General features: G+C 46.6%; 1 protein-coding gene across 3 annotated transcripts in view; it reads right to left on the bottom strand.

The window, feature by feature from the left end:
- BCAR3 (BCAR3 adaptor protein, NSP family member) overlaps window positions 1-22,011 on the bottom strand; it is a 203,324-nt gene that overhangs the window by 94,908 nt on the left and 86,405 nt on the right. The window contains exons 1-2 of one of the 3 annotated variants that reach the window (XM_082476959.1): window positions 20,651-20,842; window positions 12,755-13,082 (exon numbers count right to left, since the gene is read on the bottom strand). In XM_082476959.1, the coding sequence (XP_082333085.1) occupies window positions 12,755-13,071 (317 nt within the window). In that variant the 5' untranslated portion in view covers window positions 13,072-13,082; window positions 20,651-20,842. Of the gene's footprint in view, window positions 1-1,021; window positions 1,227-12,754; window positions 13,083-20,650; window positions 20,843-22,011 lie in introns of those variants that run through there. The other 2 variants (XM_082476960.1, XM_082476962.1) reach the window with 2 other exon arrangements.

Raw genomic sequence — 22,011 nt, 5'->3', positions numbered from 1 at the left:
AAGGATGTCCATCTTACCATTTTATAGATTCATCTTATCTCCCTAGTTCCGTTTTTGAAATTTAAATACTTATCTATCTGCATCTTTCCTGTCGCTCTTGGTGATGCCAACATTTCTCCAACGTTGTGTGCTGGTTTGATGGTCTCAGCCTCAAGCTCCCTCTGTCTTCTTGGGCCTTGGGGCTTCACCTCATTTGGGGGCATAACAGCCTCTTGTCATGGCCTCATCTACTGTCTTCCTTCACCTCTATCCTACCCTTTCCAATCAGAGAAGTCATTTCCATGACAGAAAAAATGCAAGCCAAAGAGAAGCTCAGCAGTTTGGATTCTCTCACATCCCCCCTCTCTTTGGTTTTATTATTCCAAACATAATTTTTGAAAGCCCTTTTTGTTACCTGTAGCATTTTTCACAATCTTCTGCTCACTCCGCACTCTGGTTCTTTCACAGCCCAGAAGCCACCCTCTGATATGGGCCTCGGTTGCATGGCGCAACCTTTCCTAAGCCTGGGGCCAAGGCCAGAACAGCACAGAGGAAGTGGCGGCACAGACGAGGCATGCCCTGAGGGAAGGGTTACCTAGAAAGCACAGCCTGCAATCACCTGGTCAAGGAGAAAAAGTAACAGGATACCTGGGAAGATGTTAGGGTCAGAGGTCAAGAAAAGCAGAATTGCTTATCAAGCTAGTGGAGTGATACAGAGGGCTAGCTAGCTACACTGTGGATGGGAAGTTAGGTCAGCAGCAAAGAGAGAGAACAGGTGCAGGTAAGCTCAAATGGCTCCAAACCCACATCCCCTTCTCCCTGGGCCATGAGCTCCTCAACTGGACAAAAGCCCTGGACTGTCTTTGAATCTCTAGCATAAAGCCTGACACACAGATGCTCAACATACTTGTGAATGAATTCATCAGATCGGCCCTGGCTCATCAGACCACACTGGGGGGATCCTGTAAATGGATCAGTCCAGGCTGGAGACCGTTCTTCCTACACATCCTTAAACAAGAGAGCTCCCTGGATGGTCACATACCTGTTCCTCCTTTGAACTGTGGGCAGCGTGTTGTTGTCAGTTGTCCTGAAATGCGTTTCCCTTTCAGAGCCTCAGACCATGAGATCCTTTTTATTATTTCCCTCAACTTGGGGAATCTTTCCTCCTAGAGCCCAGGGTAGACTGTGGATGAGGACACGATTCTCTCCCTGGCTACCAGAGGTCCCAAGGCCTGGTTGTTTCTCAGACTCCTGCTTCTTTCACTTCAGCAGCCAATTCCTGCTTCTATGAGTCAGTTTCTATCTCATCTGAAAATACAGCCATGCCTGATGAATGTGTTCATGACATATTCTAAAAGGATGGCAATTAAACCGCCTCCTCAGGCGGATTCCCTAATCATGTTAAAACAGCACCATTTAAATATCTTGCGTATTACACTGTGGTGAGTCTCTACAGGAATCCAAGGCTAATACAAAGTGGTACTGGTTGATGAAGATTAGACGCGGTCATGGGTTAACTTGTGCTCGGCAGAATTCTAGGACAGCATTAAGTTAAAAGCCACTGTTGAAACCTTAACTTGGCGGCAGTCAGTCAAACTGAATAGAGTAACAACAAGAAAAGCCGTATCAAGGCCACTATGTCTCTTGGCAGGCACAGAGGGTCTGGAATCAGTGAATCATCAGGCTTCGGGCTGGCTAAGCCCAAACACAGCACTTTTGATAAAAGCAGATGCTTTGTTTGGCTGGTATCTATCTGCCCTTCCTCCGCTCCCACCCGCCCCATCCACCCTGCCCCCAACCATTCCTCATCCCCTTCTAAAGGACTGTGTTTGTAAAGGTTTCTTCTCAGCTAACTCAAAGGCAGAATACAAGTGTTATGGTTTTGAGCAAATGTCCTCAGAGCCTCTGCAAGGAAAGATTTCACTCAACCAAACATATATAGGAACATACACCCTAGGCCCCTTTTCCAGGGCAGGCACCTTGGAAAAGCAGCCCTCACCCCTCAGGCACAAGCCTGAATGCCAACCACAGTCGTCCATGTACCTCCTCTGCCCACAGAGCTGTCAGGGAACGTGTAGACCCGTCGGGGAAGGAACTGCGGGCTTAATCACCTTGCTGCTGACACAGGCCCACAGGGAGGGCGGCTCCGGGGACATGTCTGCTTTAATCAAATCAAAAACGTTTTTTAAAAAGAATCAAGTAATGAAAAAATGTGCTTTGTTTCATTACATGCTTAAAAGATTAGATATTTTCCTATTGAATTTTGTCTCTCATCTTAAAAAAAACCCACCTTCCTTTGAACACCAACCCCGTTGCGGCTCCTGCCTCATTTCTCTGCTTCCCACCAAACGCCCAGCCTCCTCTGCTGGCTCCCCAGAACAGTCTGTGCCGGGATTCCTCAGCGCTGGGTCCTAGGGGCCCTTCCCTTTATGCTTTACACAGCTCTCTCCTTTGCCGACGGCATCCATTTCCGGCTTTAACATCATTTCTCTGCAGACTCCTAACTTTATAACTTTTAGCCCAGACCTCTCTCCACAGCTCCAGGCTCATAATACCAACTGGTATTATGATTAACACCTCCACTCAGACACACACACATCTCAGACTTCGCACACGCAAAACAGACGTCTCGATTCCCTGCAATCTACCGTCACCTCCTGCTACCGGGAAAAAGCCGCCCAACAACCAAACGAAGCCCTGCTCTCTCCAATCTTCTCCGTCTCCGTAAATGGTCCCACCTCCCGCCCCCAGCTACCCGAGCCATACTTGACTGCCCCTCTCCTTCATCCCAGTCCCACTAACCCTCAGTACGCCCGGTAGACTCTACCTACAAAACAGATCTTGAATCCACCCACCTTCATCTCCTCCACTGCCACACCACAGCAGACCCCACTGCTTCCCGTACTGTTGCAGTCGCCTCCTGCCCTCCCTCCAGCTCCTCTTCCATCAATCACTTCTCCACTGAATCTTCTAAAACTGCATCAGACCATGCTATTCCCTCGCTTAAAACCCTTTAAAGGCTTCCCTTGGCCCTACAGAGAAAATCTAAACTCCTTAGTGAGGTCTAGACTGGTACTGTCCAATAGAAATACAATGTGAAAAACATGTAATTTAAACTTTTCTAGTCACCAGTTGAAAAGAAATAGGTGAACTTAATTTTAATAATCTTTTAACCTAATATTTCAAAATTATCAATACATAGTAACATAAAAATATTAATGAAGTATTTTACATTCTCTTTGTATATTAAATCTTCAAATGTTCCCTCCCGCAGAGAGCCATTCCCTCCTCCCAATCCAAGGAACTCAGGGCTCTCTGATGTGACCTTCCTTGCACCTCCTCATTCTGCAGTTATGTATCTGTTGATGCATTTGTGCGCGTGCCCCATAAACTGGGCACTCCCTAAGGACAGGGCCCACATCTATTTTATTCTCCGCTGGGTACCTGGTACCTAGCACAATACCTGGCACTAACTAAGCTCAATAAATATTCATCAAAGAATAAACAGTGAAGACACTGACATTAAGTACTACGATCAGACAATTAGACAAGGGCTGGGCCAGCCCACCAAAGGGAGGCTCTGCTCTGTGTCTTAGCACAATGGTGTGCTGATCTTTCTGTGCACCGTAGGGTTGTTAGACCTGTAAGCATGAGCGGTGGCCAAGATGCACTGCTGTAGGGCAGCCCAGAGCAGACCCAGGTAGAGGGATTCCAGTGAGACTCCGTCAACACGTGGGAAACTTTCTCCCCCATTAGCCGCAGGCATGGAACGTGATCTCAGGTTACTCACAAGAATTAGGAGCCTCCCAGGAGGAAGGAAGGGCAGAAACCAACATCTGAGCCCCTGCTTCATGCCAGGTCCTGGGCTAGGTGCCCTCACTTGGGATTGTATTTGACCCCCAAGCCACCCTTTGAGGACGTGGAGATTCAGAAAGGTGAAGGAACTTACATAAGGTCACAAAGCTACCAGTCTGGTTGCCGGAATCAGCACCAAGGTCGCTAGCAGCTTTCTTTGATGTCCACGGCTAAATCAACGTCCCAGCAAAAGTACCAGTGGCCTTCAGGGCCAGGCGTCACACAGCAGAGTTGGCAGGAGAAGAATAAACAGCTATGATCAGGTGGAAGCTGAGAGCAAGGACGTGACCTGCTCCACCCAGACCCCCCAGAAGGCGGTACCAGGCTCAAGAGTGAAAGTGAGAGTGCTGACGTTCGGTGGAGCCTTCATGTTTAGTGACCAGTGAATCTTCACAGCACTCCTCAGAGGGGATTATTTTCACCCTCATTTTATAGTTTAGAACTTGCCCTAGTTCACACACCTAGTAGTGGATAAACAGGCATCTGAACTGAGACCTCTCACTTATGTGACTCGTGTTCTCACCTCTTGCCTCTTACTATGTTTGCAAGTGATTCTGGAACCACGGACAGTCCTCTGCATAAAGGCTGGGTCAACGTGGAAGGTTTCTCAGCCTTCTGTAATTTGTCAATAACAGCACAATCCGTAAACAGGAATACCCTCAGCGCTTGTGTTTGGGGCCTCAAAGGAGAGAGAGCTTGAAATTCTGCATGCAATCCTGCAGCTAGTCTCTTAGAGACACACTGCGTGGTGACAGCATTACAAAGCTGTGAACAGCAGGGTGGCCGTGGCCTGAGGGCTTATCACTCCTGTGGCTCCAGTCCAGGCCCCAGGAAGGCATCTCCTTCCAATCAACGAGAGTAACTATAACTTCTCCAGCTCCCATCTCTCGCCAGGCTGGGATGGCTCCCAAATCCACATGTGATAAGAACATGAGTAGTCTGTAACTGCAGAGCGTCTTCTGTTTACAATATGCTTTAACCTATACTGAGGGGCGTGAAAAACTCATAGTTTCTGACTTTCAGAAGACTGAAAAAAACCTGACTTTTCTCAAACAGCATGCAGGAGGCCAGAAAAAAAAGGATTTAAGGCAAGTCAGTTGGGGTGGGGTGTGAGGGGTTGGGGGAAAGAGGAGATATTGAACAGCTCCACTCAACAAGGACAGCTTTGTGTAATTCTCTGATCATTCTCTTGGTTGCGGTTTGCAATCAGTTAAAAAAAATGTCCTTTCGTTTTTCCCAGAACAGCTGAGAATGCACAGATCCCAGCCTTTAGGGCTGAAATCATCCCTGTGAGTAGAGGATTTAGGACTACTGTCAGGCAGCTGGTGGACCTGCAGGCATTTCCTATTCTCTGGGCTCCCCCAACCCTGGGCCGGTACAAGATGCCCAGCAGGGCTGAGCTCACCTCTGACCCAGCTGCTCCTGGCCTCAGCACACCAGGGGCCACCAGAGCCTGGATGTGCACCATTCCTCGGAATTCACTAACCTACATCCACAACAGCTGCGCTCAAACACCAAGTGGCATTTCAAAATGTTAGTAAAACTCAACTTGAAAATTTAAAAATAAAAATTCAGTGCATGGGCTATTACTTTCTGGAGACATTCTTGGCTGTTAAGCCACGGTCATTCTGCTAACTCAATAAATGTACCTTCTATTAAATAGAATCTATTAGTCTATTAAATAAATTTTTTTCAACTCTAAACCCAACTTTTCCTCTGTGCACAAAAAGCTTCCAATTTGCAGACAGTAGACATGCCCATGTATAAATAATGTGCAGAAGTTTGTGTGTGAATCTTCACACTGCAGATCCTTCTGATTAACTTTGAGCTAAAGGGTGATTTATTTGCATGTCTGGGGGAACATCTTGCTTTGCTAAGGAGAAAGCAATAGTTATAGAACTTGGTGGTTCTGAAGGGGAACACACAAAACAATTTTTCAGATGGGGGAACCAACACAGCCCAGAGTTAGGTCTTTAAAACAGTGTTTAGAGAAGGGTCTGCACAGATCCTGTGCCTTACACTTTTTCTTTAACTTTGAAGAGCTGACACCGTGACATGGTAGGTTACTTACTGCCTGGGAAAGGATACCGGATTTTAACTTGGGATAATTCTGCAGACTTTGTGGCCCCCATCAGTTAAAACACTTGTGACTAGTCAGTCAGCTCCACTCATGCACATTAATGAAACACCACATTGTCCAGCCACATGCTCCCACAGCACAAGGGGCAGAAGGAATTAGGCTCTCAGCAGCTGTTCCCAGGAATGCGTGCCTCCATGTACCCACAGGCAGGAAAAGGACCCACAGTGGACTCCAAGTGCTGATCCTGCAGCTACCCTGGCAACACAGACCTCTCACAACAGGAACTGGTCCCCTCTCAGCCCAAGGAAGGTCCCAGATTGAAATAAAAATTCATCCTTGAAGATAGATGAATCAAAGGGACACCAGCCAAACAATGCTAATGTCAAGAGGAAATCCCATCTGCAGACCTCTCAGAGAAGCCTTGCTCTGCTTGCAGAACAAAGGCTTCTTCTGTGACATCAAGCAGCATGTTTAAGAGCTCCGGGCTTCTTGCTTTGGCTACCTTTCAAAACCACAAGTACATCCAAGGGCAGCCAAGACAACAACAAAGCCAAGAGATACAGGTCTCAGAACGAGGAGACCAACTCCCCTTCCAGGTCTGCCTTCTGCCTACTCTTGGCAGCCAAGGCTCTATCCTCCTCAAGGGGGTGTGTCTGAGATGCTGCAGTCAGACCCTGGGGACCAAAGCTTTCCATGCAAGAAGATAGCTCAGAGGATGCCCACGGCAGGGCCAGCCTTCTCGGGAGGCTATAGAGAGCAGTGTCTGGGGAAGTCCCTACAGTAGTTTCCAGGTCCTAATCCCAGCTCAGTCACCCACTAGGGTCTAATCTTAGGTGCTTCAATATCCCTGAACCATTTTCTCAACTGTAATTATGACAACATGCTGCTGCTAATAACGATGAAATCTGCTGTCCCTCACACAGGTTATGATGTTCAAACAAGACAATTTATGAACATATCCTTTAAGATATTTTAAAACTATAAAATGTTAAGAGGTAATAATTCATGTGGATATGACATATGTTTATATGACAGCTTAATAATGCAAATTTTTAGGTCAAAGGGGAGACTTCCTCTGCTTTCCCTGGGGCCTCCCACAGGTTGGCTATTCAATTAATATTCAATCATAATAAAGGTGACTTTTTAATGACTAATAAGGCAAACATGTTTGTTGGGAAAACAGCGAACTTGCAACTTATCATAGTATTTCACAAGACAAGGAGGTGCCGCCTGAAGGGCTTCCCTCTGAGTGTAGGCGGGTCCATATGAAGAGTGGGTGGGGTCCTCCAAGATGGCTCCACCATCATCATGCCAACACCAAATGTGATGGAATGGAAGGCTTGCAGACTTGACATCTGGGCAAGTCACTCTTAGCTGAAGTTAACCCCTAATGCACTATGAAAAGAAACAAGTAAGGCCAAAAGAGTTTACCTGAAACAAGCCAAAAAAAAAAAGAAAAAGAAAGAAAGAAAAAACCAATAATATTGGGAATTATTGGTGCAGTGGTTAAGAATCCGCCTGCCAATGCAGGGGACACCGGTTCAAGTCCTGGTCTGGGAAGATCCCACATGCCGCGGAGCAACTAAGCCTGTGCGCCACAACTACTGAGCCCATGTGCCACAACTACTGAAGCCGTCGCGCCTAGAGCCCGTGCTCTGCAACAAGAGAAGCCACCACAATGGGAAGCCCACGCACCGCAATGAAGAGTAGCCCCCGCTTGCTGTGACTAGAGAAAGCCTGTGCACAGCAATGACGACCCAACGCAGCCAAAAATGAATGAATGAATGAATTTTTTAAAAAATCAATAATCTTGTTAAAGGTAGACCTAACTAGTCTTAGGTCCCTAGACTCAGGGATCCAAAACTCTTAACTTTAAAACACATGTGGCTCTTAACTTGCAGTGGTGAGTGAGCTGGGGCGGTGGGTGGATGGTGTTTTCACAGCTCCACTGGGCTGTCAGAGCTGAGTTAGGAACAGAAATGCTGCTTCTCTCTCACGGTAGTTCTGCCCAGCACCTTAGTCACACTCTGTGCTCTGGAGCCTCAGGTTCTCATTCATATATCTTGTCCCCAGCTTTTCACATTCACAAATGTTACTTGTTGACACTGTGGATTGTTCCAAAGAATAAGTGAGGCAGCTCATAATCTTATTAGGAATACTTAAAAGGATTTTAAAAAAAAAAAGAATATACGGTACTTTGAACTCCTCAAAACTGGGAACATCTCAGGATTTTTTTTTTTTTTTTTTTTTAGGATATTTTTAAAATGTGCCAGGTAAATAAAACACATTAACAAGACTGCGGAGCAGGGGAAGAGGACTTTATGATCCTTTGACACAGAGCCACTCGCCTTCTCACTCAGCCTCATCTTGAAGGATGTGCATTTGTTACTTCTGTACTGACCTTCAACAATATTTTAAGTTAAGGAAAAAAGATGTGAATTTGGACGAACGTAATTCTGAATCAGAAACAAACCTAAACCAGCAGTGCTTGTTAAGTCTTCCACAGCCTGGACTTGAAACTCATGACTTGTGTCCACCTCCGATAAGATCTTTTACTGAGATCTGATCTATGTCCAAGTCAGTTTTCAAGTTAAAAAGCTTTGAACTGCTGGCAGGTTGACAGTTTGGGCCTTGGGTGTTTATCGAGAACGTCCTCAAGCTAGAAAGGGTGACTCCATTACCACCCTCGGCCCCTGGGAGTTTCCCCTGGTAAGAGCAGACACCCAGCCTAGACCTTAGAACTTCAGGGAATGAGTTTGTGAACCGTCTCTGTGTGGTACGCCATGGATACCTAGCTCAATATAGAGTTTAACTTAATGAATAAAAAGTGGCCCCAGGAAACCAGGTAACAGCTGGTTCTGACTCCACATAGTACAGCCTGGCATTTGTGCTTAATTTTGGCTAGCCAGAAGTTATGTTTCTTTGCTACCTCATAACCTTCCTAAGAGGGAGCGGTGATGGCTCTGCTTCTGCATCCCAGAGTGTTAGGTGCCAGTGATGCGACATTAACATTACCGTGCACAGGCATGCATCTCCACATGCACCTGTCATCAGCAGGCCACCCGGCGAGACTCCACAGAGCAGAACCTTCTGACCCCCAGAACACGCTGGGGAACATTGTGGTTTGATGTCAGAAAGCTTGCAGACTCTCCAATGCTTTCTCCGGAGAATATCTGGGCCTCCACTTATTTTCTTCTTGTAATACTGCAGTTACACAACTAAAAATAATTCTGAACTCTTGCCTGCCTAGCTCTTTCCCAACATGTGTACTATTCGCCTCTCAACGTGCTACGCTCCAGCTGCAGGTCACCCCAGCTTGTTTTGGGTTTTTCAAACATGCCAAACTTGTTCCCACCCCCGGTTCTTTGCACTTGTTCTCCCTAGGCCCAGAGAGTTCTTCTCCTCAGATACCTGTCCACCCTATAAAAAAAGATACAACCCCAATAAATCTCTAGTGTATCACTCTAGTTCCTCTACATCACTGACTATAATCTGCAACTGTCTTGTTTATTTACTTGTATTTATTATGTGGGTCCCTCACTACAATGTTAGCTCTGGAAGGACACTGTTTCTGATGTTCCCTTGTTATCCTGTTAGTTCACGTATTTCCCCACCCTGTAAGAGGGCAATGATTTGACAGCTAGAATGTCTACTATGTCAGACCAGCACTTCAGCTAAGATACACAGAGGAAATCGGCAGAATTTTCCTGGTGAAGCAATGGTGCTTATAAAATCAATGTACTCTAATTAACACAGGTGCTCAATATATAGGCATGGAACAAATAAATGAGCTAGGATCAAAATGGCTTTCCTTGCTACAGGGTAGGACAAAAAGAGAGACACCAGGAGATACAGCAGAAGAAACCATCCCCTGCTTTACCCGATAGCATCACAGGTTGCTGGTCTTCCTCAACAGGAAAAGGGGTGCAGAGTTTCTAAACCAGCTCTAACAAGCAGGGTCACAACCAGGCCCATTATAGATGCAGAGAAGAAGCCTTTACAACGAGGCTTATTTACCCAGGTCCCTGGTGGATAGAAGGAGAAATCAATTCTTGTTCTAAAGTATCCTGAAGCCGACCCGATGATACATCCACACACAATTTTATTTCAGCATGTTGACAACTAAATACAGGTATCCCTGCTTTTCGCAAGTTTGCTTTACATCATTTAGCTTTTAGGAAGAGACCTACGTTAGTACCTGATTTCAGTAATCAAAAGAAATCTGAAGAGGATTTTTGCTTTTGTGAAAAAAGGTGAAAAGTGAAAACAGTGTTCAGTGTCGGTTTTCAGGAAGCTGTGACAGATGCAGTGTGCACCTAGAGCAGCAGCAAGAGTGGCACCACCAAGCTCCTTCTCTGGAACTACACTCAGTGTCTCAGCATCAAGCTGCCCTAGCTTTGAACTGTCTGTGAGCACCTGGGCTTTATCTCCATTCATCTTGTGCATCTGTTAGCAAGATCTGTCCTAAGGTAATTGTTTCTACATTTCACACCGTTTCAGCTTAGGGAAGGTTTCACAGGAAAGCTCTGGATAGTGGGGGCCGCCTACACCAGGAGAGGCAGCTCCTGATTAATAGACATCCCGGCATCTCTATAGAACTGGATGGACCAGTGCCTTTTGTGAGTTATAGTCATTTTTATAAAGGGGGAAAGTGTCTAATGGGAAGAAAATGAATGCAGATTAACTGGAGTGAAATCATCTAAATATGTCATTGAGAAATGACTGAGAAGCAACAGCCTCTGTTCTGAGGAAATAAGATATACTAGTTCTACACAGTGAGATGGATATACATTTGCAGTGTTTTAAACGATTTTGAAGACTCACTTTCAAAAAACCCTATTTCAACCATGCAGCTTAATTTCTGTTCTCCGGGCTTTCGCAGCAGTGTTTCCTGGCTTTGTTCACACTGCATCCTGACCTGGAGGTGCCTCCCCCTCTTCAACACCTGCAGACACCTTCTCTTTACTTAAAACACAGATCAAATGTGAAACCTTCCCTGAACTTCAATTTCCCTCCAAGAAGGAATTAAACATTTCCCTCTCCATATTTCCATAGCAACTTACATACACAGGCATTTCACCTACAGTTGGTTTTCATATTGCAAACTGGATGTAATTAAATACATAGAGAACGTGAATTGCAGTGCCTAGACTGGCTGCAGGTTCTGTAACATGCTGGTGCTATGGAACTGCTGCTGCTTGTTGCTATAGAAACGTAAGGCTGAATGAATGTCTGGCGGCTCATTTTGTGAACTGGGCTGGAATTTATTTTGCATCTTATTTCACTTGTGTCTCATATTTTTCATTACAATGGGTCATAAAAGTGATAACATGTGTATAAGAAGTCCTGGTTAATGATAATATTGTCTAGAGCTAGGAAAATAAAGGCCATGACTTATGCAAAAGTCAAGGGTAATAAATTCTTTGAAAATATAAAAAAGAAAAATAAGAATTGGATGGATGTAGCTCATAATCTGATGCTATGATAAAAAAAAATGCTGTGGTTCCTTTTGAGGGACTTAATGCTATAGGAAGTTGGCCTTCAAAATACTCTCAAATACTGGAAGATATTAAGAAATGGTTCTTTTTTTAGATGTTAGTTATTTTTAAATAGATCTTTATTGGAGTATAATTGCTTCACAATACTGTGTTAGTCTCTGTCGTACAACAAAGTGAATCAGCCACATGCACACATACATCCCCATATCCCCTCCCCCGTGAGCCTTCCTCTCACCCTCCCACCCCACCTCTCTAGGTCATCGCAAAGTACCGAGCTGATCTCCCTGTGCTACGCTGCTGCTTCCCACTAGCATTTGGTAGTGAATATGTGTCTCTCACTTTGCCCCAGCTTCCCCGCCCTGCCCCGCCCCCCTCCATGTCCTCAAGTCCACTCTCTATATCTACATCTTTATTCCTGCCCTGCCACTAGGTTCATCAGTACCATTTTTTTTCTTTTTTTTTTTTAGATTCCATGTATATGTGTTAGCATACGGTATTTGTTTTTCTCTTTCTGACTTACTTCACTCTGTATGACAGACTCTAGGTCCATCCACCTCCCTACAAATAACTCAATTTTGTTTCTTTTTATGGCTGAGTAATATTCCATTGTATATATGTACCACATCTTCTTTATCCATTCATCTGTCCATGGGCATTTAGGTTGCTTCCATGACCTGGCTATTGTAAATAGCGCTGCAATGAATATTGGGGTGCACGTGTCTTTTTGAATCATGGTTTTCTCGGGGTATATGCCCAGTAATGGGATTGCTGGGTCATATGGTAGTTCTGTTTTTAGTTTTTTAAGGAACCTCCATACTGTTCTCCATAGTGGTTGTATCAATTTACATTCCCACCAACAGTGTAGGAGGGTTCCCTTTTCGCCACACCCTTTCCAGCATTTATTGTTTCTAGATTTTTTGATAATGGCCATTCTGACCGGTGTGAGGTAATACCTCATTGTAGTTTTGATCTTCATTTCTCTAATGATTAGTGATGTTGAGCATCTTTTCATGTTACAGTTTTTTATATTGTGGTTATTATGTTTTTTAAAATAAGAGTCCTTGTCTTTGAAAGACACATACCAAAATACTTACAGACAAAATGAGGTCTGAGATTTGCTTCAAAATAATACCAGAGGAAGGAAAGTGGGTGAGAGTACAGACAAAGCAGGCCTGGACATGAGTTGATAACTGTTGAAGCTGGGTGCTGGGTCCACAGGAGTTAATGAACCTATCTTCTCTACTTTATGCATATATGACATTTTTCCTAAAAAAAGACTTAAAAAAAAAAAAAAAAGCCCTTTAAAACAAACCATTTTCACTCATGAAATTAAAGAAGCTACCTGAAGGTGAAGGTTTTGCCTTTCCAGTCTTGCAGTGGGTGCCCCTGGATGACGTCCTGGCTCAGAGGTGAGTGCTGCCGTGGGGATTTGGAATGGGGGAGGGTCCCCATGTGACTGAAGTTATCACAGGACCTTACGGGAGGAGGGCCCTTCTTCTTCCGTGGAAGGGTGCCGTGTATAGACACGTCTTGATAGGCATCTGTGCGATGCTCAGCGAGAGGTGACTTGCTGCTCAGGAGGTCCATGGATGAGGCCAGGGGGAACTGGTGATTCACTGGCATGTTTCTAGGAAGGCTTGCAAACTTTCCCGCAGCCATGATTCTCAACTCTAAGTGGGGAAGAAAATAGAGAAGGTATAAATCTAAGAAAAGCACCAGAACTGATTTCCCACTTACAAAAGGAAATGGAAATAGACCACATAACAAAAGAAAATGTTCACAGAGTGTTAAAGGACAAACACTGAGTGGCATCACTCGTGAAATTTAATACGATGGGCAGTTTACTCATCTCCTTTTTTCATCCTACAGAAGAATTCTCCTGGGTTGGCAGCAGATCTGCCAATGGAAAAGGGCAAATACATTTCAGAGACTTTAGAGGCACATGAGCCACTTTATTACTTCAGATGACTGAAGCCGATGGAAAAGCATGACTAACAAGAAAGAACACTGAGGAAAGACTCAAGGTTTCAGTAATAAATGCATTTGAGAAAACGTTCAAATATGTTAGATAATTAGCTCACGCATTCCCACCACCCTGTAAACGATAAGAACAGGTGAAGATGACTGGAATTCCTTAGCTGCTAGAACGCCTTCAGCGCCAGACCAGCCCCTCAGTTGTGCTACCCAGAGAGAGAGGACAGATCCTTTCTGTCAAAGACCTGCTGCTTATAAATAAATCAATGTTCGCTAATTAACGAAGACGGCCGGGGTCAGGGGTCAGGAGGTGGGCTACTCTTCCATACATCAGGGGCTCAGCGGGAGAGGAAAGCCACTGCGGGGGTGGGGGGACCTCCATGTACAACCGTCCCCCAGAGGGGTCAGGGACCTGCTTGCCACCAGCAGGGTTGAGCAATGCACATGGGTGCCTCTATAGTCAGGGAAGAGTGGGAAGGGTGGAGAAGGAAGAGAAAATAGGGTTGGGGGGCACGGATCATGGAAAGCAAAGGAAAATGCTGTGTGCAAAAGCAGCCCCGACAGTTGTTCCCAGCTATGACCGGTAGCAGAAATGTTCACCCTGAGCAGAGTTTGCACCTCTGCCTCCTAAAAAACAAACTATGGTTTTGATCTAAGCCAAATTATATGACATTTTAAAGGCCAATATATAGAGATAAAGAAACACAAGACTGAATAAAAATTCGGGCTAGTCCCAGGAGACATAAGGATCCAGAATCTGCACCACTAGTCATGGTATCAGACTGGTCTAGAGATCACAGCTGCATAGCTAAGCCCAAAGTGCTGGTCTTCCCCGAGCCTGGTGAGGAGATCATCTCTTTGCACTGTGGTCTCTTCTCAAGCCTTGCAGCCCCCATTCCTCACAGACCACCCTTTCCACTGCAAAGGGAACGATGCTGAGTGAAAATCATCACTCACTAGCACCACCACAGAGACAGTTCCACAAAGGAACTGGGGACTTGGGATGTGGCTTGGAGACAATCAAGAAGAACACAGCCCTCCAGAAGCTGGTAGAGTAAGAGGTGGAACCAGGACAAAGACAGCAGGGTATGCAAAGGAAGCAAATGACAACGCACACACACGCACACACACACACACACAATCCACTGTTCCTACAACAGAGACAGACACCCGAGTGCTGGCGGCTGGGTGGAAGGAGACCCTCCACGCAAGGCATATAATCTGAACCCTGTCCTCAGCTCTTTGCCAAGCCTGGTAATTCTGAGGCCTGTCTGCTCTGTGTCTATCTGGGACCACACAGAAGGCCTGCCTCCCAGCAGGTGCAGACAATGGACTGAGTCCCCACGTGAGCCCCTCCCAGGTCTGGCCAGTACCTGGCACACTGTCAGCACTTGTTCAATGTTAATCATCGTTATTAAAAAAGAAACCAAACTCCCCGGCCCTCCCGGCCTGACCACAGGTGACGTAAGCCGACGAGGATTCCCTCGCCCTTCGCGCACACACTCATAGCTATGAACTCTCACCTGTCCGAGCAATCAGCACCTCCCTTCTTTATAGACAGGCCTGGATCATTCCCAAGAACCTGGTGGTGAGGCCCAAAGCCCCCCACAGAACCTCTTCGTGTACAAAGGCCCACAGTGTTGGTCACGTCTACCTCCAGGCTAGGACGACGGACCAGAGTTACCCTGGCTCCAGTGTCTCCAGTAGCCTGTTTCCTCTCTGCTTATCCAAGGTCTATCTATTTCAAGATTGAGCCGAACTGCTTCAGAATGCCCTTCAGCAAGCTATCCTCACCTCAGTGTATTCTCAAGGGATGTTAACACCTGCCCTTCCTACTTTCAATTCAACAAACATTTAAGTGCCTACTCCAGATAAGAGACTCAGAGAAACAAAGATGCATAAGCCTCAATCCCAGACTATGAACTCAGAGACAATACAGTTGACACCTGAACAATGAGGGGCTCATCTGCATATAACTTATAGTCAGCCCTGCATATCCACGGTTCCCCCCGTATCCACAGATTCAACCAACCACGGACCATGTACTGTAGTATTTACTATTGAAAAATATCTGTGTATAAGTGGACCCGTGCAGTTCACACCTGTGTTGTTCAAGGGTCAACTGTAATATAATTCATCAATGGGACCCTTAACATGCTGGAGTGAAGAATAATTAATTTTGACAAAAGGGCTCAAGGAGGATCTCAGAGAGGGCATCACTGGAGATGAAGGATTTTGAAAGGCTGAAAATTGTAGGGAAAAGCCCTCCAAGAGGATGTGACAACAGCAGATGCATAAGGGCAGGGAAGTGCCCCTATAGGCTCAGGAAACTGAGTCACGCGGTGTGGCTTGAGTCAAGTTGAGAAGCATTTCCTGGAAGAAGCACAGCTTAGGACCAGATCATGAAGTCTTGAAGGCTGTGTTGAGGTGTCTGAACCTGACTGTCAGTGTTAGGGAAGCTCGGGAAGGGTGGCACGGAATCCAGTCTGTGCCTGGGTAGGGAGCTCCAGTCATTCTGGAGGGAGAGAAGGGAGGTGGGGAGGTCAGTCAGCAACAAGCCAGCAAGGAGTGGTGGAGGACTCCGGCCTGGGGCAGTGGCCACGGGAAGGGAAAGGAAGGGCAGAGCGAGGGGCTAGGAGCTCGAGGCCTCTGGCTGGGAGGAAGGAGGCCACAGCCAAGGGAGGACAGGGCTATGCTGTAACGCACTTGAGTAGCACAAGAGGGAACCCCTGCGGGCAGGCGAGAGGGTAACAAGCTCACCACTGGGGCTGCTGAGTGTGAGGCACCGGTAGGGCAGTTCGGTCTAGCAGGCTAGATACTGGTATGTGCAGTTAGGGGCCAGGACAGGATGTCGATTTTTAAGAGTCATCAACATCAAGGGAATATTTCAACCAGTGAGTAGATCCCTCAGCTGGTTATTATCAGCTGTGATAACAGTTGTGAAAGTACCTCTTCAACTGTCAGGAACCATACAATAGCCATGAATTATATCCTTACCCTCTCTCACCTGGGCTGCTTCAAGCCTATAAGGACCAACGCAAGGGATAAATTCTGAAAACTTAAATCGGCGCCTCTCAACCTGGCTGCACATTAAGAGGCCTCGGAGAAGCTTTTAAAATCCCCACACCCAAGCCGTGAGCCAGACCGACAAAATTACAGTCTCGGTGGGTAGGACCCTGGCATCAGTCTTGTTAAAGCTCCCCTAGTATTGTTCAGTGTGGAGCCAAGTTTGAGGACCACCAGGTAAGCGAGTTTCTTTGGTACAGAGCAACTGGCACCCAGATTAGTTTCTGGGTAACAGAATAGAATAACAATGAGAAAGCATCACTCAGGCAACAGAAGCGTTCCCTCATTCTTCATTCAACACACATTTAAGGAGGGCCTCCTGGGTGGCGGGGACTGTGTGGGTGCTGGAGATGGGATCAAACGACTATCCTCACGAGGTTCCTACCCTGCAGAGGAAGCAGACAGTAAGTAATGACCATACGTGTTGGTGATTCCCAGTGCCGTGGGAGCGCGCAGAGCGGGGACTGGGGGCCTAGATTAATCTAGCAGCCAGGAAAGGCTTCCCGGAGGAAGGGCTGCTGACCTGAAGGATGTGAAGTAGGGTTTAATTACCAGAGGGAGAAGATCATCCAAGCTGAAGTTTCCAGAGTTACAGTTAAATTTCTCAGCTGCAGTTAAATTGGAAATACACAGGCCAGGCTCTCCTCTACAACTTGCTGCCTCTAACTTGGGACTCTTTCCCATTAAAGTACAGACTTGCCCTGTGTCTAGTCACTTGGAAAGACTGGCTCCAGCCTGGGCCCTATGTCAAGCTTGAATCGATCCAACGATGGGGGAGGTGGGCCCTGGCCAGAGACCTAACTTTAAACAAACAACCAACAACAACAAAAAAACTAAAGCGGGGCAGGGAATGGAAGGGAGAATTATAGGTGGAAGAAACTCATTTGCAGTCTGTTGGTTGCTCTGTTTCCTACCTGAGTTTACTTTTATTTTTTTCTAGACTCCAGGAACCTGGGGGAAATCCAGGGGTGGAAGTGCATGGAATCTAGGTTCAAGGTACGTACTTTCCATTCTGACAGAGGAGCCACAACCCCATTTGACCACTAGGCAGAATCTCAGCATGTGATATGTAGATGGAATCTCAGAGAATCAAGCCCCTCTCTTTTTCCAGATAAGGAAAATAAACGTTCATTCACTCAATATATAGTCTCCAAGAGTTTACAATGTACTAAAGCTGAGGATATAAAAACCTAGATGAGGTCCTGATCTCATTGAGCCTACACTGTGATGGGGAAGTCCAACCAACACAGACAACAAACTAGATAATATCCCAGTCGTAAGTACCCTAAAGAACATGAAACAGGATGACATGATAGAATACACTTGTTGGGGATGGAGGGCTATTTTATACTACAGTGGTCTGGGAAGACCTCTCTGGAGAGGTAACAATGACGTGAGACCTGAAAAAAGAGAAGGAACCAGTAAGAGAGGATCAAATGGAGTTCCAGGCAGGGGATTCGGCAAATGTGAAGGTCTTGAGGTGGGAACATGTGGTTGGAAGAGCACAGTGGAGACTAAATTCAAGTCTCGAGCGTTTGGCTCCCATGTTTTCTCCACTTGGGGATGTTTCTGTCTTGATGTTCCTAGTCATTATGTACTTCTTATGTACTATTTAATTTTTTTAAAATCAAACATGGTGTGACTCAGAATCTAGGCTTTGAAGTAAGACACAAGTTCAAATCCCTACTGTGCCAATGTCTTACTGTGTGGCCTGGGACAAGTGACTCAACCTCTCTGACAGTCAGTTTCTCATTTGTAAAAATGGGTTAACAATACCTATTTCATGGAGTTGTTGTGAAAAGTAAATGTGATTGTGTCTGTAAGCCCTTGACATACAGCAAGCATTCAAAAAATAGCAGGTCTCCTCTAGGCAGGGCAGGGACCATGTCTGTCTTGCTTGTAATTGTTTCCCTATCACAAAGAGAGTTCACAAATGAAGTCACTGCTTCTGGGGAAGACTGCAACCAGGAAGGGTGAGGAGGGAAATGTTTTAACCTAGAGCAATAGACGTAACAACAGCAAACCAAGTAGGATGTGGGCATAGATACACAGGCACACTAAGTGAGCTCATATGCCATCTTTAAATAAAAGCCCAGGTAAGACTTTGGCCATCCGACTTCACCTCTCTCTACTGTGCAGGTAAACAGACACAGTGTCCTGATTCAGTCTAATAAAAGATCTTGAAATATATACAAAGGTCAAAGACTCTACATCTTGATATGAAAATACGAGACCCATGTGAACGTTCAAAGAGCTGAAATCTTGATAGGGATGAGAGTGAGCCTGACACACTCCCAACCTATGTGCTACCTTCCTGACCCCGGTCAGCGGCTGTACTCTGAAATGCTTGTGAACAGCAGGACTGACTCACTTGCTTTATAAAGATGTCTCAAAGAAACTGATGATCACACGCAAGTCGAGACAGAGATAAGAAGCCCACTTGTTTGCATTTTTCTATTTTACTTCTGAAATGAGATATTTTCAAGTTAAATTCACAGATGGTCATCTGATGTGGGCTTTAAGAACTTTCTATCATATTTTAAACTCTGGAAACGTAACCTTTTCACTGCCCCATATGACCATGACAGAGAATTTACAATCCAGATCTGTAGTTTTATATCTTCTCTGCAGAGGCAGACAGGAAGAGGAGATGGAAAAACCACACATATAAAATTGGCTTATCCGCTAAGAATGAAGTTTTGCTTGGGTTTAGGAATTAAGAGTATCCCTTTATTTTGAAGTAAATTATGAAGTCTAGCCAAATGATTGAAGTATGAATAATTCTTCCATGGATTGTATTTCAAGCAACACAGCACAGGATCTACATGATAAGGGTCTTAAGATTAGCATCCATTTGACAAGCAGTCCTTTCTATATGAATAGGAGATTGAGATCTTGGTTAGTCATTCTGGAAATGTCACGCTTCTCAGAGGCAGTTTAGGGAAAGTTGGAGTCAGGGAATGAGGGAGCCATTGGCATGGGAAGTTGTTTACGTTATATTCCATACGTCCCCTTGCACACTCACATACAACTGCTTGGCCTGTGGCTTCCGCCCGTTATTAACTGGGCAGCCCCTTGCCACTTGGGACTCTCTGAGCCCGGCCCCCAGCACCGAGGCCTCCCCCTTCCTCCCGGATCTCGCTTCACTCCTTGGCAACAAGCAGGGAGATTATCCGCCCTCAAACTGACCTTGCCTCCGCCGATGTGTTTTCCTTGGAGAGATCAGTGTAGCCTTGGTATATAAGGGTCAAGGTTTAAAAGAATCTCTGAAAGCATGGCTCTACTTTCTATCTCAGCGAATGGCTTTAGGTGAAGCAGACATGAGGTTAGGCGAGCAATCTTTCACCTTCGCACGTTGCTTCAAGTGAGTTAAAACCAAAACCAGAGTTTTCCACTCCCCCAACCCCCAGCCACGACCCACTGTTGTTCCTCCACGAAACACGCCGGCTCGTCAGCTGCTTTGGAGCCCACTTGACTTCTCCCCGACGAGTGTCTACACCTGATCAAACTTTTAAAGTGGACGCAGCCTTAGCGGGTAAGGAAAGACGGGCTGAGACCGGAACCTCCTGCCTGTTGCGCCCACCGTCCCTTGTTTCCCAGCCTTCACCTCCCCTTCCCTCCCCTCTCCGACGCAGTGGGAGCGACACAACCAACTATTCATTCTGTCTCAACAAAGGGAGCGAGGGAGGGAGATGTCAACAGTTACGGGGCGGGCTCCTTCGCTTTCTCTGCAAACTTTCCAAGAGATTAGTAGAGAAACTCGCCTCCTCCAAGCCCAGGGCTTCCCCCTCCCCGGCCCTCGCATCCCTCGACCCCCACCGGCTTCTGGGGCAGAGAGAGACGGGACCAGGAGGCGCGGCTGGATGCGCAGGGGGTCGGAGAGGCCAGCGACTGGGAAGATGCCGCTCAAGAGCAAAGAGCAGAGATGCTCGCCGCACGTCGCTTCTCGCCTCCCGCCGCGGGCCCCTCCTGGGGAATCCCAGCCGGTTCAGAGGCCCCTAAGGGAGCAGCCCGGTCCCCCATTCAGCCACTCCAGCCCCCAATCACCAACTCGGATGGGGGTGGGGTGCGCCGGTTCTACTTTCCCCATAGCCTGAAGTTCGCCAACAAACTTCCCAGTCCGTCCTGCAAGGGGAGGGGGAGGCCGAGGCGCCCCGAGAGGAGCCGCACGCCCGCGGGACACGCGGCGGAGACTCACCTCCCCGCGCGGCGCCCGGGCTCTCCGGCTGGGGCTCAGAGGCGCGGCACGGTCTGCTCTGCGCCGCGGCTGCTCCCGGAGCAGGAGCCGCTCATGATCGGTGGGGCGCGCCAGCCGAGAAGCCCGCGCGCCGCTCGCCTGTGCGCCCGGCGTTTGCGGCTCCGCTCCCGCCCAAGCCCCAGCCCCGGCCGCGGCAGCTGCAGGCGCGGCTCTAAGCCGGCGGCGCGCACTCCGGCCCTCAACTGGTGATTTGCGGCTTCCCGGCCCCACCCCGGCGAGCCTATTCGCGCAGCCTTGCAGAGCCCCCCGCGACATTTACATGCGCTGACCTCGCCTTGCCCTCCTCTGCCCGGATTTTAGAGTTTGGCTCTCCTCGTACCTCCCGAGAAGCCAGTCCTCAAGTGTAGATCGACCACTTCCTCACTGTACGCCTCACGAGAGACAACCCCACCTAATCCACTCCTCTCCCCTCCCCGCGTTATTTCATTACCCAGCAGATCTGCTTTGCTTGTCTGCAGACACCTGGCTGGCTTTCAGTTTAAAGGGGTTTGATGGGATAAAGACCAGGTAACCACAGATGACCAAGCCATGGGAACAAGCAAATCAATCACACCCACCTGGACATACTGAAAGCCAAGTGGGAGGTGGAAGTGGCACTCCAGTACTAGATGGCTTGGTGGGGTAAAAAATTGGAGGCTGGTGGAGGACTTACACTACCAGATATAAAGACCTATTATAAAGCTGTAGAAATGGTAATTGGCAGCAAGGATAGACGATAGAATAGAGAGACCAGAAACAGACCTATAGTATATGGTCACTTGATTTACATTCAAGATACTGATGTGATGCACTGGGGAAAGGGTGGTCTGTCTTTTCAGTAAATGATGCTGGATCAGCTGAACACACACATGGAGAAAAAAGAAGAATCTTGACCTCTACCTTATACCATACCAAAAAATCTATTCCAGAAGGATTTTAACTCTAACTGTAAAAGGTAAAACAATAAAACCATCCAAAGTAAATATCAAAAAACATCTTCATGACCTTAAGGTAGGCAAAGACTTCTTAAACATATACAGCACTAACATAAAGGAAAAAAACTGATCATTGGATAACATTACAATTAAGAACTCCTGTTCATTCTAAGACACCATTAGTGAAAAAGCAAGCCACAGAGTGAGACAAGATAATTGCAACACACATATCCAAAAAAAGGACTTATATAGAATATATAAAGGACACTCACAAATCAGCAAGAAAAAGGCAGAAAAACCTAATTGAAAATAGGCAGAATATTTCAACAGGCATTTTTCAAGAGGGGATAAACAGGCATTTCTCAAAAAGTCAAAAAACATATGAAA

Source organism: Balaenoptera physalus (genome assembly GCF_965194825.1).
Source record: "Balaenoptera physalus genome assembly, chromosome: 1".
Taxonomy (NCBI): Eukaryota; Metazoa; Chordata; class Mammalia; order Artiodactyla; family Balaenopteridae; genus Balaenoptera; species Balaenoptera physalus.
The sequence above is the reverse complement of the archived record's forward strand: the minus strand, read 5'-3'. Positions and strand labels throughout refer to the sequence as shown.